The 18331-nt window shown below is 53.4% G+C and overlaps 1 protein-coding gene across 1 annotated transcript; it reads right to left on the reverse strand.

The window, feature by feature from the left end:
* Positions 1–1330: 1330 nt before the first annotated feature.
* ANKK1 (ankyrin repeat and kinase domain containing 1) lies at positions 1331–14295 on the reverse strand. Its single transcript, XM_070426942.1, has 8 exons — positions 14114–14295; positions 8521–8815; positions 6420–6571; positions 6151–6200; positions 5395–5550; positions 4616–4734; positions 3992–4028; positions 1331–3345 (listed from the first exon to the last, which is right to left on the reverse strand). The coding sequence occupies exons 1-8, from the start codon at positions 14293–14295 to the stop codon at positions 2042–2044; spliced, it is 2295 nt and encodes a 764-aa protein (XP_070283043.1). The 3' UTR covers positions 1331–2041.
* Between the last annotated feature and the right edge of the window lie 4036 nt (positions 14296–18331).

Consider the following 18331-nt stretch of genomic DNA (forward strand, 5'->3'; position numbering starts at 1 on the left):
CCAGACCCAGACCTCAGGGAACAAGAGGCAAACAGCACTGAGCCCCGCCCCTTCCCTCTTCCACTCCAGCACGTTCTGGGAAAGACAGAACTCCCGGGACATTTTTAACTACAAGTCGTGCCTCAGGCTTAGTTTCAGGGAGAATAAGGAGATGGGCCAAGAGGCTAGCAAGGAGCAGGAAGATGGAACCGTCTACTCAGTGCCCCCTGCCCCCGTCCTCAGGACTCCCCACTCATCCTACCAGGAGAGGAAAAGGCTGCAGGCCAGTGTCTGTCTTCCTGGATCCCTAAGGAATGGCACAGAAAGAAGCCACAGGACGCCCCCTGGTGGGTGTTCTCAGCCCTGGCTGCTCTCCAGCTAACGCCTGGATGCTGTCCCGGAGACTCTGGGTAGCGCCAGGTATTCAATAAGCCGCTCTAACAACCCCCTCACACACTTCCCCCGGGAGAGTCTAGTGTGCTAGGGCTTGATTTACAACCACTGTGCTAGGGCACACCCAGCTCAGAGCTGCCGGGGTCTCTGTGGGGCTCTAGGCTGGGGCATGGTGGGGTGAAGTGTCCGGGCTCGTGAACTGGCGCCACAATCCAGAGACCACAGGATGGGAGACGAGATGCTCCCAGCTCTGCTGAAGATGACGCATGAGCTTGGCATGTACATGGGCAACAGGTGTCTGCTTTGCCGCCCTCATGCCACACTGAGGTAAGCCTGCCAGCTAAGGGCGCTGCATGCAGCCGGGGAGGGTGGCACGCAAAGGTGGGCCTGACAACTGGCTGAGGATGGAGCTGGCCATTAGTTGGGGCAGAAGGTTCCTTTTCTCTGACAACCACAAAACACCCTTGAGTGGAGGGGCTGCTCCAGCAGTGTGGAAAGGTCGAGAGGGCAGGTGGGACCCCTAGGCCTCCTGTCCTGCCCCAACCACAGCCCCTCCTCCACCCGCTTCCAAGGGTTGCCAGCCCTGGCAGAGCCAGAGAGGCAGCAGATGCCAGCCGACCACTGAGCCAGGGTTCGGTCACACAAGGCTAGTGTGAGCAGCCCCAGCCCTGTCTCAACCTGCCCCATAACCAGCAGGCCAGGCCCGGCCAGCTGAAGTGGCCACGCTGTGGTCACAGGAGAGCTCTCCGCTGCTGCTGCACAGGAAAGGCCTGCCCGGCGAGCGCCATGGAACCCAGATAACCTCCTCCTCCCAGGCACCCCCTCCTCCTGCCCCCTGGGCCTCCTTGTGTGAACTCATACACACGGATCTTACACACACGCCCACGTATACCCCATCTAACACTATTGGCCCCTATACAGCCAGGCTCCACAGGCCAGTCTATCTCTAAGGGGGAGACTCAAATCACAGCTTTATTGACTTCAGGGTTTGAACTTAGCCACACAAGTGGACACAGCGAAGGGTGGTCAGGGAGACCAGGGACTGAGCGTCACACAGGATCCCTCGAGGGAAGTTGGAGCACTACCTTCCTTCCCTCCAAGAGCATGTGTGGGAGACGCAGGCACTGGGACCAGGCCACCGCGAAGGTGTGGTCAGTGCAGCAGCAGGGCTGGCTGGGCGGTACATGATGAGCAGAATGTCCTCTGAACTCTTAGCTCCCGCCCTTGTACGAAGTGCAGGTGTCTGCATCTCCTGGCCCGACCCAGGTAAGGGGGCCAAGTCACACAGACCTGAGCTGGGGGAGCACTTCTGTCTCCTCTGTGCCTTTGTCCTCAGAGCGGGTTCCTGGGATGCAAAGGGCCGTGTGAGCCCAGGGGCACCTGGCTAATGGTGGCAGGAGTCTTGGGAATGAGCAGGGAATTCACTTTGGGGGCTCGAGTCCAGGTACAGGAGGAGGAGGAGGAGGCTGGATCTGCTGGACTCGAACTTGGGGGAGGTCTTGAAGGACCTCTCCAAGCCAGGGCCCCTCCCTGGCTGCAACCTCAGTGTGCCTCTTCCTGTCCCTCCATCACGCAGGGGACTAGGTGGCAAGTACAGGGAAGGGGCCCTGCCAGAAGCCCAGTGCACTTCACCAGCCCCTCGTCCTCATGGTGAGGAGAGCCCAGGGGCCTATACTTCCGTCTGGTCTCCAGGCTCAGCACTGCCCACAATGGCCAGCGAGGGCTCCTTGCCCTCTAGGAAGGCGGCGACGCTCTGCTTTTGGCTCCGGAGGGCCAGCTGCAGGGGCGTGCAGCCCTCCCCAGCCTGGACGTCCAGCTGGGCACCAGCTTTGACCAGCACTTTGAGGATAGCCATGTTGCCCTTCAGGGCGGCCAGGTGGGCAGGGGTCCAGCCTCCCTTGCTGTGGGCATGGACGTCTGCGTGGTGCTCCAGGAGGTGGGTGACGCTCAGGAAGCTGCCCCTCTGCACCGCCAGGTGGAGGGGTGTCCAGCCTGACTGCTCGGCAGCATTGGGGTCAGCCCCGCATTGCAGCAGCGCTGCCACTACCTCCTCCTCCCCGTGGCGGGCAGCCAGGTGCAGGGGGGTCCAGTTCATGCTGCCGGGAGCCCCTAAGTCTGCATGGCTCTCAGCCAGCAGATGGATGATCTCCAGGTGGCCCTTGTAGGCTGCTAGATGCAGGGGTGTCCAGCCCTGCTGGGTCGGCAGCTCGAGGCTGGCCCCATACCTGAGCAGCATCTTGGAGATAAGGTACCTGCCCCTGGCGGCTGCGGTGTGCAGTGGGCTGTAGCCATCCCGGTCCAGGGCATCAGGGGCCGCCCCACTCTTCAGCAGGTGTTGGATGGCCCTGACTTTGCCTCGCTCCACGGCCAGGTGCAGTGGTGTCCGCAGGTTTCTCTGCTGAGCATCTAACTCAGCCCCCTGGCCTGTCAGCAGCTTGACCAGGGTGACATGGCCAAAGTAGGCGGCCACGTGGAGGGGGGTCTTGCCCTCGGCCTCACGCAGGTTGGGGTCAGCTTGACGGGAGACCAGAAGTCGCGCCACATTTTCAAAGTTGTTCTGTGCAGCCAGGTGGAATGGGGTCCACCCCTCATGCTCCTGGGCATCCACGCGGGCCCCGCGGTCCAGGAGCAGGCGGGCGGTTCGGTCGTCCCCATTCTGGGCTGTGAAGTGCAGCGGAGTCCAGCCGTCCTCATCGGCCAGGTTGGCGTCGGCCCCGTGGTCCAGGAGCAGGGCGCACAGCTCAGGCTGCTGGTCCTGGGCGGCAATGAGCAGGGGCGTGTAGCCGCAGGCCGTTTGGCAGTCCACGTCGACCTCATGGGCCAGCAGCAGCCTCACCTGCTCCACGCTGCCCTGCGCCACCAGGAAGTGGAGGGGGGTGACCTTGTTCTCGTAGATGCGCAGCTCCTCATCGCTGGGGACCAGGCTCTCACTGTCCGAGAGCTGCAGGACCCGCTTCAAGTCGCCTCCTGACTCTGCTGGGAGAGAGGTGGGGTAGAAAAGGACCTTGACCTGCCCAGAGGTCATCTCGGCCACCCCCCTGCCTCCTGAAGGACAGCGGCTAGAGAAGCGGCTTTCCTGACACCCAGGTCTCTGTGCAGGGTCCACTGTTCTTCCCCTGAGAATGGGAGGCAAGGCCTGGGTGCAAATCCTGACCCACCCCTCAGCATCACGTGCCCTGAGCCAACTCTGACTCTGAGCCTCCAGGTCCTGATCCTTAAAGGGGACACAAACAATGCCCACCTCATACTATCAATGTGAAGACAGATTGCCCTCCCCCCACTCCCCAGGAGCCCTGAGATTCCGATTTCATTAGTCTAGGTCAGTGGTTGGCAAACTGCGGCTCACGAGCCACATGCGGCTCTTTGGCCCCTGAGTGTGGCCATGAAGTTTCAATCGCACTGTATGTGCACGCCCCCTGTGGTATTTTGTGGAAGAGCCACACTCAAGGGGCTGCAGTTTGCCGACCACTGGTCTAGGTGGCCCAGGCATTGGCATTTTTTTTTTATTCTCTAATTCCTGGAGGATGGGGGGTGAGAGGGGGCCTGGGAGGCTGGGAAAATGGTGTGGTTTTCTCTTCCCCGCGAATTCTCTGGCTCCCGATGTGCATTCTGGACTCACCGCTGTCTGTGAGCTCCTGGCTGACCTCCTCACTGACCTGGGGAGGGAGAACCAGAGACACAGGGTGGATCAGCAGGGCCGTTCTGGTCCATGCCGTCCACCACTCCTTCCTTCTCCCCAGTACCGTCCTTCAGGGGTAGAACTCACATCCCCCAGGTCCTCAGAGACCCCCCTCCTGGCCACTCCCACCACCAGCTGTGTCTAAAGAAAACCTGATCAGGGAGACTCTGCTAGAAAAAGGTGGCCCAGGGCCTTGGCTTCCCCTTGGGCCACATGGCAAGCAGGGTGGCTGTGTGGGTTCAGCTGGGAGCCTACACCAACCATGGCTGGCTCGCAAGTCAGGGAATGGACAGAACAGTGATGGTGCCGATGTCCATGGTGGGGAAGCCTGGGTGAGCTGAGGTCTCCCCCTGCAGGACAGGTCTCTGCTTCATCCCACACATTTGAGAGAGGCCACGACCACCACTAGCCCTAGAGAACCTTGGCATACTTAGGGAAACAGGACCCCTGGCACAATGAGGGCTGGGTCCCCACTTCCCCTTCAGCCAGGCGGCCTTGTGAGGGCCACACCTATGCACGCACCCCCATTGCCTGCCATAGACCACCCCCAGCCACTGCACCCACCTTCTGGGGCCAGCGGAGAGATGGCTTGCAGGACACCTTCCTGGCCAGGGCCTCGCTCTCGGGGTCTGTCACAGGGCTCTGGAGCAGCGACAGCAGCAGGTCCATCTCGACGGTGATGTCTGCTTCACCAGGGAGAGAGAGAAAGGAAGGAAGCCACAGGCAGACTAGCAGTCCTCCGCCACTGTGGATACACTACGTTTCCTGTGCCCCCACCCCCACATCTGTTCCTGGGCTCACACACATCGCACATGTGCACCCGAGGCAGGAAAGATCGGTCCCAGCCTCGCTCAGCGGGGCCACGTGGCAGGTCACTGACCCTCTGAGGGTCAGTCCTTTTTCACAAAATGAAGGGAGGACTAGGTGAACTCTAAGTGCTCACATTCACGTCTATGTGCATGTTTGCACAGTGAGCTCCTGGTCTGGGAACATTTACAATGGTGACAGTAAGTAGTACCCGGAGAACTCAGAAGCAGCAGAGCCAGGCCCAGCTGCCTTCCCGCAACAAGGGCTTCTAAGCACCTCCCACAGGCTCAGGGCAACTCCCAGAGGTCAGACCCCGCCCCCTACCACCACCCCCCCCCCCCACCCCAGCGCACCCGCCCCAGTCCTCAGCTGCCCTGAACCCCAACCCCTTCCCAGCACTGTGCATGCTGCCCTCAGCCCCCAGGCCTCTCTGCAGAGCCCTCAGAGTGGCCTGGGGCTCCATTTCCTCTCCTGACCCCTCCCACCCCAGCCCCGCCCTACTCCCCATTCCCTGGGCAGGCCAGGCAGGTGAGAACCTGAAAAGCAGGGTCTCTTCTGGGGGTCCTGGTCCCAACAGCGCTTCATCAGGTCCACCATCTGCTGGGCCTCCCCTGGCCACTCATCAGAGACAGACTGTAGGGAGGGCCTCATGCCCGTAGCCACTCCGATGATGATGTTCATCATATTGAGGCCTGCGAGAGGAGCCCAGGAAGTGTGGGTGCTGGAAGGCAGGGCGCTGGGGTGGGGGCAGAGGAGCTGGGCAGAAGGAGGCTCTGAGGATTCCCACAGGGTGGTGCACCCAGCAGGGCCCCTATGAATGCATGGGGAGTAAACAGCTAGATTGCAGGTCCACTTTAGGTTCTAAGTCTCTGGTCCAACCTCAGCCACCTCCCAACCCAAGACTAGACATGACCCCACCCTATTGACCATTGCTGTCCAAAGATAGCAAGGCTGACCAATAGGCCTAATGGCGAACTCGACTTTCAGCTCCGCTGGGTTATCCCAGTTTCCTGACAGTCTGTTGCCCTGACATTCTCGGCAGCAGGGTGGGAGTGGGAGGTGCAGGGAGGAGCACAGGGATGAGAGCAGAAAGCCTGGCCTGAGCTGACCTTTACCCCTCTTTCACTGTAAGGTGAGCTCTGGAAAGTAGGGGAGGAAGGAAGGTGGGTGTGGATGGGAATCCCTGGAGTTCCCCACAACACAAACCTGCCACTGGCCTTGTTCCCATGAACCCTCCGCCCTCCCACAACCCCTGCCAGGACCCCATCTGAGGGTCCCACTGCCTCTGCTACCTGAGTATGGTTTCTTTTCAGTGAGGATGTCCCAGATGACAATCCCGAAGCTGCAGATGGAGAAAGTGTTCCTGGTCAGGGGGCCCCAAGGGCCGCACAATCCCAGGCAAATCCTCTCCAGCCAGAGTCCCTCTCCATGCCTCCCCCTCCCACAGGGGCAGGGAAGGCAGACATCATTCCTGCCCCACCCTGCCCTTTGGGGCCTGGGTCCAGGCAAGGCTGTGACAAGCTACTTCCTGGGTATGGAGATGGGCCAGCCCCCGTCTCACCTGTACACATCGTATTTGGGCCCTGGGGCCATGTTACTCTGCAGGAACATCTCAGGGGGCATGTAGCTGAGGGTGCCCCGCAGAGCCGACCTCTCGATGTACTGCGTCCGGGTTGACTGTTCCATCCATTTAGACAAGCCAAAGTCTGAAATCTGGGAGGAAGCCCAGGGTGGGGACAGGGGCAACAGTCTTGCCTCCATAGAACTCTCTCTCCCCTTCCCAGCCCAGCTCTCCCACAGTGATCGGGAGGACCTTATCTTTTCAGAGCCCGTTTCCTCATGTATAAGCCTGAAATAATATGAGTCCTTAACTCAGTGCTATTATGAGCATTAAATGAATACATAAGCAAAAAGCACTTGGAGCAATGCCTGGCATAGTAAGTACTTGGGAGGTGCTGCCTTTATCCAGAGGGACTATGGACAAAGTTGCTCTTTGGTGAGCTTCTATCCATCCCATCGCCACAGATCCTGAAGCATTTACACCACAGATATGTACCCCCTCTTTACTTCCAACCATTAATTCATTCATATGCTGAGTGAGCAGTCACTGAGTGCCAATTCGGCTGGGTACTGAGGTTGAGGCAGCAGATAGAAAAGATGAGAACCTCACACCCACTCCTGTCCCAAGTGGTTATTCAGAAAGGGGTATAGTCACTAATGAAGTTGTCATATCCTATATAATAAAGAGCTAATATGCAAATGGTCATCACACCCTTGCGTCCTAGCACAGGAACTGCTCAGACACTCAACACTGGGGAGAGAGGAAAGGGGACCAGCCAGGCTGCAGCCCAGGAGAGGGACAAGCCGCCTGCCTCGCGGTCCCGGGCGCCTGCGGCTGTGGCCTGGGTGAAGCCACCCGCTCACGGTCCCCTGCGGCTGTGGCCGGCCTAGGTGAAGCCAGCCCGGGTCCTGGGTGCCTATGGCCAGCCAGAGGGAGGGAAGCCCAGGTCCGGGTGCCTGCGACTGGCCAGAAGAGGGAATCCTGGGTCTCAGGTGTGGGGCAAGGCAGAGGTGGTTAGGGGCGATCCGGCCAGCAGTGGAGCAGTTAGGGACGATCAGGCCGGTAGGGGAGCAGTTAGGGGCAATCAGGCAGGCAGGCAGAGGTGGTTAGGGGTGATCAGGCAGGCAGGCAGGCGAGCTGTTAGGAGCCAGCTGTCCCAGATTGCAAGGGGCAGTTGGACATCCCCCGAAGGGTCTCAGATTGGAGAGGGTGCAGGCCTGGCTGAGGGACCCCCGCCCCCCCCCCCCCCACATGAATTTCATGCACCGGGCCTCTAGTATTATATATTTACAATAGGGGTTAGCAATATGAAGAGACAGAGGTGTAATAAGGGTAATTTACAGGGGCCTGCAGGGTGGATCAGGGAAAACCTCCCTGAGGAGGTGATGTTTAAGCTGAGAACAAAAAGATGAATAGCCCTTTGTTAGATAAAGGGGGGCAGAGGGGAGGAGAGAAGGGGGAGTGCTGTTCCTGACAATGGGAACAGAACATACAAAAGTCCTGGGGCAGCCCTAGCTGGTTTGGCTCAGTGGATGGAGCATCAATCTGTGGACTAAAGAGTCTCAGGTTCAATTCCGGTCAAGGGCACATGCCGAGGTTGTGGGTTCAATCCCCAGGGGGGAGTGTGCAGGAGGCAGCCAATCAATGACTGTCATCATTGATGTTTCTATCTCTCTCTCCCTCTTCCTTGCTCTCTGAAATTAATAAAAATATATTTTTTAAAAGGTCCTGGGGCAGAAAAAGAGTGGCATATTTTAGGAACTAAAAAAAAAAAATGGCCATCATGACCTTTTATAGGGTCATCTCATTTACACACATCCCCTCCTGAAGCAAAGCATGGGAAGGACAGAGACTCTTCTTCCTACATCGGAAATGGAAGGCTGAGGCCCAAAGAGGGTTGTTGCAGGCATCCTGACACCTGGCTTCACGCACCAGTTCCACTGCTCACCCAACTGGTTTAGGTGTGATTGCTGCCTTCAGTATTCACCCATGAAGGAAGCTGCTTAAAGCTCTTGACAGGCCAGTCAGACAGGTAGATAATCCTGCCCACCGGGAGGAGGCTCCAAAGTAAAAGGGGGCAGAGGCTGACCAGGGCAATTACCTTGACGTGCATGCTGCTGTCCAGGAGGATATTGCCTGGCTTCAGGTCCAGGTGGAGCAGAGGTGGCTTAATGCTGTGGAGGAAGTTCATGGCCAGGCTGGTCTCATGGATGATACGGAATTTGAGCTGCCAGGAGATGCTGTGGGTGCACAGCATCTTCTCCAGGGAGCCGTTGGCCATGAACTCCATCACAATGCCCAGGGGCTGCTTGCACACCCCGTAGATGGACACGATGTGCTGAAACTTGATCTTCTCCATTTTGGCTGCTTCTTCAATGAGGCAATTCACATCAGAGCTGTGGAGGGGGATGGAGTGAGAGGTGAAAGGAGGTGACTATCAGTTACAAGCACAACTAGCAGGACACACAAACTAGGCTTGATGCCAGTCCGTGCAGACCCAGAGGAGCCTTGGGAGCTCATGAGGTCAAATAGGAGGAAGGAGAGACCTGGAAGGATGGCCAGTAGGACACGGGTTAGGCTCTAGATCAGTGATGGCGAACCTTTTGAGCTCGGCGTGTCAGCATTTTAAAAAACCCTAACTTAACTCTGGTGCCGTGTCACATATAGAAATTTTTGATATTTGCAACCATAGTTAAACAAAGACTTATATTTTTGATATTTATTTTATATATTTAAATGCCATTTAACAAAGAAAAATCAACCCAAAAAACGAGTTCGCGTGTCATAGGTTCGCCATCACTGCTCTAGACGGCCAGCAGGAAAAAAGACAGGAAGTGAAGGAGTTTGCAATGTAGCCCTGGCCAGTGTTGCTCAGTAATTACAGCATCAGAATGCGCACCGAAGGGTTGTGGATTCAACTCCCGCTCAGGAGCACCTACCTGGGTTACAGGTTTGATCCCCAGCCCCGGCCGTGTCTCTCTGGCATGGATGTTTCTCACTTTCTCTTTCTCCTTTCTCTCTCCTTCCCTCCCTCCCTCCCTTCCTCCCTCTCTAAAAATCAATGGAAAAAATATCCTCAGATGAGGATTAACAACAACAAAAAAGTAGATTGCAAGCCCCTGGAGGACCAATATCATGCCTCCTGCTTCCATTTTAAAATGTTTTTATTGCCATTTTGATCATGAAAGTAATACATACACCCTGTAGAAAATCTAGATAATACAGAAAGTTATGAGAAAAAAATTAAATTGTTAGTACTCTAACCTTCCAAATTTGGCCTCTGTCAATACTTTAGTATATTCTTTACAACACATTTCCAAGGTCTCTGTCTCCCTTCCCCCTTTCACTCCTTCCTCCTCTTTCTCCCTTTCCACCACATGGTGTGGGCTGGTTCTCGTAGCCTGAGCACTCCCCTACATTGTTATTCTCTCTGCAGCTACTGAAGCAAGAACTTCAATGGCTGCATGGTACCCCATGTTAGGAGAAACTGTAATATGATGCGTGTAGGTGCTCCCCAGAGCGCATTACCATGCACAGCACAATATATCTTTGTTGAATCTAACAGAAGTCAAGACGTAAGGGAAGGCCTTAGAAAACAAGCATTTGCAAACCCTGTCGCTCTTTTCACTGAATGTGTCCACAGAGCAGTGAACATACAAATTGCTACGAACTGTTTGGGGATTGCAGGATTAGGGAGAAATGACATTTTGGTTGCTTCTTCAATGAGACAATTCACATCAGAGCTGTGGCGTATTTGCAGAGCTGTGGTGGCACTGCAGTCAGAAGCTGCTGGCAATGTGCTCACGGGGCCCCCGGGGCAAGCCAGCCAAACACTCCTGAACTCCAGAAAAAGGCACCTGCTCTTCCTCGAATCTGGCCTGGCTGGCCAGTCCCGGTTCTCCCATTCTCCTCTCTACTTCCCTGTGGTTCCAGAGAGCTCCCCTTCACCTCTGTGATATTTTTACCTGTCAATCCTTGCGTCCTCTGAGTTCACAGGAACTGAGACATCTGTCATGAAGTGGGAAAAAGCAAGGGATCCGAGGGCACTGTGCCCTGATTCAAATCCCAGTTTCACCACTTGCTCTCTGCATGCCCTGGGCAGGCAAGCTCTGCCCATCAGTGTCTGGACTGTGAACTGGAACAGCAGGAATTGCATAATTCCCCTGGACACCGGGCTTCTTGAAAGCCTTGGCCCTGCCTGTGGTCCTGCTCTTTTCCTTATCTCCCACCGGCCTCTTTCATCTGGTTTCTGGTCTTAGGACTTCACTGAACAGCTGTTGCTATGGTTACCAATGCCCCACATTGTTCTAGACTATGAACAATGTTCAGTTATCTGTTTATGGGTCAGATCTCTCAATCTCTTTTTCTCAAAATATTAACTTACTTCAGCTGTGTACCAACATTCTGCAGGATTTCTGCCTCTTGTTCTGGTCTCCTCTTCCTACTTCTTGATCATTACACCCAGTCCCAGGCCCTCTCCCTTCTTCTTCTCACTCTGTATTCTGTTTCTAGGCAATCTTAGCATCTCCAATTGAGTATTTGACACTTAGCATGACCAGAGCTGAACTCTTGCTCCTCCCTCATCTCAGTGAATGGGGCCTCCACCTCCTAGTTCTCAATGTCTTGGTGTCATCCTTGAATCCTCTCTTTCTTTCCTTCCCACACCAGTCCCTCAGCATATCCTGTCAGCTCTACGTTTAAAATATAGCAAGAATCTGATCATTTCTCACCACCTCTACCCACTGGCATCTGGCCCCAGCCTCCTAACTGGCCTCTCTGCTTCTCTCCCTTACCCTCCACCATCTATTCTCAACCCAGAAGCCAGAGTGATATTTTCAAAATGGCAGGTAGAGCATGTCGCTACTCTGCTCAGGACCTCCCAGGGGTCCCTTCTCAACAACAGTAAAAACTAAAGTTTACTAATCACTACTAATCACTCCCTTCCTGACTCTGCTCTTGCCAAATTGGCCTCTTGCTGCTCCTCCATTATGTCAAGCATGTTCCCACTTCAGGACCTTTGCACTTGAAGTTCCCTCTGCCTAGAATACCTCTCCTTAACATGGCTTGCTCCTTCTTTGCTTCAAATCTCTACTCAAATAGTACCTAATTAGTAAGGGTTTCAAGTCTGTATAAAATAGCAACCCTACCCCAACTCTGGCAATCCTTATCCCCCATACACAGATGGCCAATAAATTAATATTCCTAGATTAAATGTTTTCTTGGAAGATCAGATTACTCAACCCTCCTTAGGTATTTTAAACAAGATAATATCAGGTGGCTATAAGCGCCATAGATCAAATTATTTATTGATTTACTTGTTCACTTATTTATTATCTTCCTCCATTAGAATATAAACCTCATGAAGGGAGAGATTTTGGTTTCTTCACTCAGTACTTAACATAAATGAATGGCATCCATGTCCTAGCTTCAATTACGCTTAACAAATGACTCACACATTTTAATATCGTTAGCTCAGACCTTTACTCTGAAGGCTACCAGACGACTCTTCTCGACGTGTACAAAACAGAGCTCATGCTCTTCCTCTCCAAACCTGGGCCTCTTCTCATGTTTCCCTTGTTTACTGTCAACAATATAGTCCAACAAATACTTAGTGAACACCAACAATGTGCCAGGCACTGGGGAGAGAGTGGGGGACAGGATAGACACAGACTCTCACAGAATAGACATGCTAGTGGACCCTTGTTCCTTTGGGCAAGCCAGACATCAAGTTAACCTTCACACTCCCTTCCTCGTTGTGACCCCTATAGCCAACCCAGCACCATCTTGAGTGGATTTTTACCTCTTAAATATTGCATAATCTCTCCCTTTCACTCAATCACAACACAGCAGTGTTTATTTTGGCAGTGGAGGGACAGACAAGGCCCAGGCGTGCTATTGTTGGTCTCATTGTCTGAACAATGAGAAGAGTCTCCTAATTGGACCAGCATCCACTCTAACCTTCCAATCCATTCTTCACACTGCAATCCTGATCAATTCCACCCTGTCACCACCAACCCCACCTGATTGCAAAGCCTTCAGAGCTCTCCACTGCTCCCTCTCTCTCAACTCCAGCCACTTTTCCATCCTTTACTCAGTGTTCCCCTCCTGCCATGGGCCCTTTGCACACGTTGTTGCTTCTTCCTGGAAAGTTTTCTCCTCTTCACCTACTTACTCATACTCATCCTTCACATATCAGCTCAAGTGTAACCTCCTCAGGAAAGCCTTTTTCTGAACTCAGTCAAGCGCTATGAATAAGCTCTCATAGAACCATACATCTCTCTTTCCTTGTAATACTTCTCACAGCAGCACACACTTAGTTTACATGTCGGTTAACTGATTAATGTCTTTGTCCCTCCAGGCTGTTCTCTAGGAGAACTGGGCTGTATCTGTTTATTCATCATTACACCATAGGGTCTAGCACAGTGCCTGACATATAGTAGGGCAATAAGCATTCATCAAGAAGGTGAATGAATGAGGAGATGAAAGGAGGATCCAGTGAAGTAATACAGGTAACATTCCTAGGATAGTACTCCATGCATGGCAGGCATTAAGTACCATCAAATCCCTCAGCCCATTCCACCCAGGGAGTTCCTGGGACTTAGGAGGAAAGTGGCAGAAGCTATTGTCAGTGTCTAACAATGCAGTCTGCCAATGCCATCCGTTCCCTTTTGTTCTTTACTTCAAAGGCTGTAGATGATTTGGACAAATCTGGAATAATCTCTCTACTCCAAAGCAACAGGCGGATGTTAAGGGGGGAAGGTGGGTGAGTCTGGAGCTATCTCACTTGAAGCAGGTGGGGGTCTGGGAATTAGGAAGGGATGGGCTTGAATGTGTGGGACCTGAGGCTGTGTCTTGGGAGCTTGTACAAAGAACAGGACAAAGAGCATCTAAATACCATGCCAACAAGAGTGCTCCCTCCCAGGCCCTCTAGTTGAAGGCCCAGGAGCCTTGGGAGAAAGACATGGGTTGCATGCTCAAACTTCGCATCCGAGCGTCTCTTTCATGGCTGCACAGGGGACAAGTGCGCAGCCAGGACCAGCAAATCAGGTGGGAATGAGGCTGGAACCCATCTCCGGAGAAGGCAGAGATGGTGGAAACAGTGGGAAGAGGTGCAGGTGGTGAGAGGGGGGAGGAGCCTGAGACAAAGGTGAGGACAGACATGGCAGCATTCCAGGCCAACCTCCCAGCAGGGCCTGTGAGAGCCAGCAAATGGCCTGGGCGGGTCGCCATCCCCCAGGCCTCCTCTATCCTACACTCCTGGGCAGGGCCAGGACGGCTATGGGAGAGGACTGCTTCCCTAGGTCACTGAGCATCATGGAGCCGGGCAGGGCACAGCCTCCCAGCCAGCCCAGCCCTGCCGCCCTGAGGTGCTGAGGGTTGTAGGAGGGTGGCAGAGGGCCACTGAGAGCAGCCCTTGCCACCCTGACACCCAGAAGGAAGAAGGTGCCAGGAAGAAGGAGGCAGGACCAGTTTGGAGGGTAATTCCTGCTCCCCTGCGACCTCTGGATTCCACCAGCAGGTGTGGTGCCAGCTGCATGCAGTCACAGGACAAACGCGTGCTGAGCCTGGGGAACCTGGCCGCTGGCTGGAGTTTGGAAAGGCCGAGGGGGCAATCCCACCTCACCCAGATGGTCCCTGCCGGAGCCCCTGCCCTCAGTTCCTCCTCCCAAAAGAGAGAGCGGACCGACAGGTACCTGGTGGCCTCTGGCAGGAGGCCGGGGGAGCACTTGATGGCGTACTGGGTCTTCCAGCGCCTGTGCCGCGCCTGGAACACCTGGCTGAAACCCCCGCTGGCCACCAGACGCCAGTCGCCCTCGAAGTCGTCGCGGGTGAAGACGGCGAGGCTGCCCAGCCGCTGCTCCACGCCCAGGGCCATGGGGCCGGTGCACCGCACTCCGCAGGCCTGCCTCCCGCCGCTTGCCGCTCAGTGGGTCGAGGCTGGGACTGGGAGGAGAGCCGCCTCCCTCCTTCCTCACGAGGAGGAGCCAGCCTGTCTGCAAGGGCGGGGAAAACCCAGACCTGAGCCCTGAGCCCCAGGCAGTGGTGACCCGAGCCTGGGAAGAGGGTATGTACCTCTGAGCACCCCCAAGAGGCCCCTTGCAGTCAGCACCCTTCCTCAGGCTCCGCCTGTGAGTCCCCTGTCCACCCCCACCCCCTCCGTGAGCTAGGGGGGCTCTGGAAGAGGAGGGGTCCTGAAGTTGGAAGCAGGAGTCTGGCAGAGATTCAGATCCAGCTCTAAGGGCAACTCATACTGAGGGATTATGAGGGTTCAGGACTATGCCAGGGGTCCCCATTTCTGAGTGTGGATGCTTGCCCCCACTCTCCCCCCAGCAAGTATGGAGTAAAAAAGTTACAGTGGGGATTTTTCTGTTCTGAATCTGTGGTCCCACTGGCTTAATGCTTCCTTTGTTGTTGCTGGATTTTATTTGTTTGTTTGTTAACCAGAGTTGGTGCATTAAAGATCACCAAGAAGGGGTCACCAAGAACAGTGGGGTGAGAGGCAGAGTGCCTGTCTGCAGGGAGCTCCCCCAACTGGCCCTGCTATCAACCCCAACCTCAGAGGGATGGGTGCCTGGTCTGGGGTTGCCCATGGGGGAGGTGGACTCCTTGGCCCAGGTAGTGGGGCTGGCTGGCTGCCTGGGACCAGGATGAGGCTCAGGGAACAGCGGGAGCACGATTCCTGCCCTACTCCCAGGTCACAGCGTGGGTGTGCTGGCGGCTTCTATGGATGAAAGCTGACAAGGAGAGTAAGGACCAAAGACTGGCCCAGAGACCGTTGTCGAGGGGACTGATGTGGCCACTATTGAGCATTAACTTGGTCCAGGAATCAGTAGCTATCTTGCCTATGGTACAGGCTTTACAGATGTGACCTCCCTGTTTACAGATGTGGGAACTGGGCTTGAAAACAGTAAGTAGTGCATGGCCACATACTAGTAAGTGGTAGTTGAGTTTCAAAGCAGGTTTTTTTGGTTCCTATAGAAAGAGTTAGGCATAGGGAGCAAGGGGTAGCCTTTTAAGAATGGGGGTGGGGTGGGGGATAGAATCATGCTCCCTGAAAGAGGGTGGAGGTGGTAGAGCCTGAATCTGAGCAGGAGCCATACCCCCACAATATCAAAGGGAGGCCCCCCCAGCTTGCTTTGGCTGCAGCAAGGCAGGGCACTTATTGCTCCCCGAGCAGCCCTGCCTGCCCTGACTGTTCTCACCCTTCCCACTCCCCCAGAGGTTTGGAAGATGATAGAGGACATTACTGATGGGGAGATGAGGAGTCTGCTGGGGTTGGGTGAGAGTGAGCATGGAGATTGGGGAGGTATACTCTACAACTTGACAACGGTAGAGGCGGAGGGACAGACAGGGCCCAGGCATGCTATTGTTGGTCCACCTGTTAGACAAGCTATGAGTTCAAGCAACCCTGAGGCTTCTGAAGAATGTGGAAAAATAGATATATTCACATTCCTGTAGAAACTGGAGTCATTAGACTGGACTCATTCTTTTTTCTCTGTCTCTCCTAAGTGGGCCAGGACTAAAGCCTGGTAGTCTTTGGACAAGCTCTGGGAGAAGTTGTAGGGAGAGGGGACCTTCCGAGTGTGAGATCACAGAGGCAAAAGCTTTCTAGATCCCTCATTAATAAACGCCTGATGCTCATGGATTTGGGAAAAAGGAAGTTCAACCTAGAGGCTTCCAATTTCTTTCCAGGGCTGGGAGTGCAGAGGTTCCTAGGACTGCCTGGCTGGGAAGTCCACCGCCAGTGAGTAGGGAGGAGAGAGCTGGAGAGGTGGGCTCCACCTTCCACCGCCACTCCTACAGGTGAACGTATGGATGAACGGGACTGAGGAGGTGGGCATAGTCTGACCACAAACCAAAACCACCAGAAGGGGAGAGAAACATGCTCTGGCCACAGGATTTTGTCTCAAGATGCTCTGAGTCTTTTCTGTTGACCTCTATCAATGAATTTTATTTTTGTCAGCTGGGGGATGGAAATGTTCTGGACTTGGACTTAATAAATGTGTGTGTGTGCGTGCATGTGTGCATGTATGCGTGTGTGTGTGTGTGTGTGTGTGTGTGATTGTTTGGGAGAGACCCTAAAATTTTCAACCTGCTGCCCCCAAACCAGTGCTGGTAGAGCAGTTCTGCAATACTTTGGAAGATGCTAAAACCTAATGTGAGCCTTTCTCCTAATGAGAATGACCAAGTCCTTGCATACAGGGCAATTTTCCAGTTTGCCTCCATTCTCCACTCTGCAAACATGTCACAGGACACCTGGACAAGCCCCGGCAGGTCCCGTCCTCTGGTAGCCTACAGGGAGGACAAGGTTACTCAGAAGGAAGGAATGTGTTCAGAAACCTGGAACATCTAGGAAGCAAGACTCCCAGGGGAAAAGGGATGGCAGGAGGCAGGGGGCGGGGCTTAAATGCAAAGCAGGTGAGTCAGTTGGGCTTTTCCCTAACACTCCTCAACTGTGGGGCCTGGTCACATCCCCAGATTTCTCTGGGCATCTCCATCTGCAAAATGGGATGGTGATATAAAATCCATTTCAAAGGGTTGTTGTAGGGATTAACCTTTAAAAATATACCTACATGAATACTCATAAATAAAAAAATAAACCAACCTAACCTTATGTATTATCTGAAAATTAACTCAAGATGAATCATGGACTTTAATGTAAAATGTAAAACTATAAAATTTTTAGGGAAATATATGGAAGAAAATCTTCTGGACCTACTGTTAGGGAAAAGTTCTTAGGCTTAATGCTAAAAACATAGTCCGTAAGGAAAAAATTGATAAAAATGACTGACTCATTTACTCTGTGGCAGATCCTGTGAAGAGGATGAAAAGCCAAACTCAGACAGAGAGAAAATATTCACAAACCACATATTTGATGCCAGTTTTCTAGAATATTTAAAGAAGTCACCAACTCAATGGTAAAAAAGAACAACTATCCAATTAGAAAATTACGTAGACAGTTCACTGAAGAGGATATACAAGCAGCAAATGAATGTAGAAAGAGATGTTACATAGCATTAGCCATTGAGGAAATGCAAATGGAAACTACAATGAGATTTCACTACACACCTACCAGAATGGCGGTGGCAGGGAGGCGGGGGGAGGGACATGGGGGGGATAGTGACAGGGCCAAATGCTGGTGAGGATGCAGAGAAACTGGGTTTTTCATGTAAACTGGTTCAGCCCCTTTAGAAAAACGGTCTGGCAGTTCTTATAAAACCGAACATACCATTACCTTACCACCCAGTGACTGCACTCCTGGGCATCTAATCTAGAGAAATGAAAACCTACGTTCACACAGAAACCTTACCTTCCATGCTCACAGCAGTTTTATTTGTAACTGAAATCTGAAAGCAGCTTAGATGCCTTTCAACAGTTGAAAGGTCAAACAAGTGGTGGGACATGTATACGACAAGACACTGCTCCGCAAGGTACATGCAACCACTCGGATGAATCTCCAGAAACTTAGATGGAGTGAAAAAAGCCAAATCAAGAGTCTACTGCCTATGTGATTTCATTTACAAGACACTCTTGAAGTGACAAGTTTATAAAGATAAAGAACACTTTAGTGCTTGCCAGAGGTGGGGAGAGGCTGTGGCTATAAAAGGGCCCTCGTGATGGAACTGCTCTGCGGTGGTGGTCACAGGAGTGTACGAGGGATAAAAGTGCATAGAACTAAACACACACATGAGTGCATGTAAAACTGGAGAAATGTGAAAAAAGTCCATCGATTGTATCACTGTTGACTCCCTGGCTGTGACATTGTGACATATAAGATGTTATCATTGGGGGAAACTGGGTGAGGGGTACAGGTGTCTCTGTATTATTTCTTACAATTACATGTTTACTATAATTACCTCAAAACAAAAATAGTTTTTTTAAAATGCATGTGAAGTCCTCTTTCTCCTCTA

This window comes from Myotis yumanensis, unplaced genomic scaffold (genome assembly GCF_028538775.1).
Source record: "Myotis yumanensis isolate MYYU_CA2020_CCGP unplaced genomic scaffold, mMyoYum1.0.hap1 SCAF_10, whole genome shotgun sequence".
In the NCBI taxonomy this organism is placed as follows: Eukaryota; Metazoa; Chordata; class Mammalia; order Chiroptera; family Vespertilionidae; genus Myotis; species Myotis yumanensis.

What these genes read in the sequence shown, in the direction of transcription:
- ANKK1 (XM_070426942.1), bottom strand. Translation starts at nt 14,295, where the DNA reads ATGGCCCTGGGCGTGGAGCAGCGGCTGGGCAGCCTCGCCGTCTTCACC. An exon ending in CCCAAATACGATGTGTACAG is followed by an intron (nt 6,201 to 6,419) that starts GTGAGACGGGGG and finishes CTCCATCTGCAG; the next exon opens with CTTCGGGATTGTCATCTGGG. An exon ending in CTCTCCGCTGGCCCCAGAAG is followed by an intron (nt 4,029 to 4,615) that starts GTGGGTGCAGTG and finishes CTCCCTCCCCAG; the next exon opens with GTCAGTGAGGAGGTCAGCCA.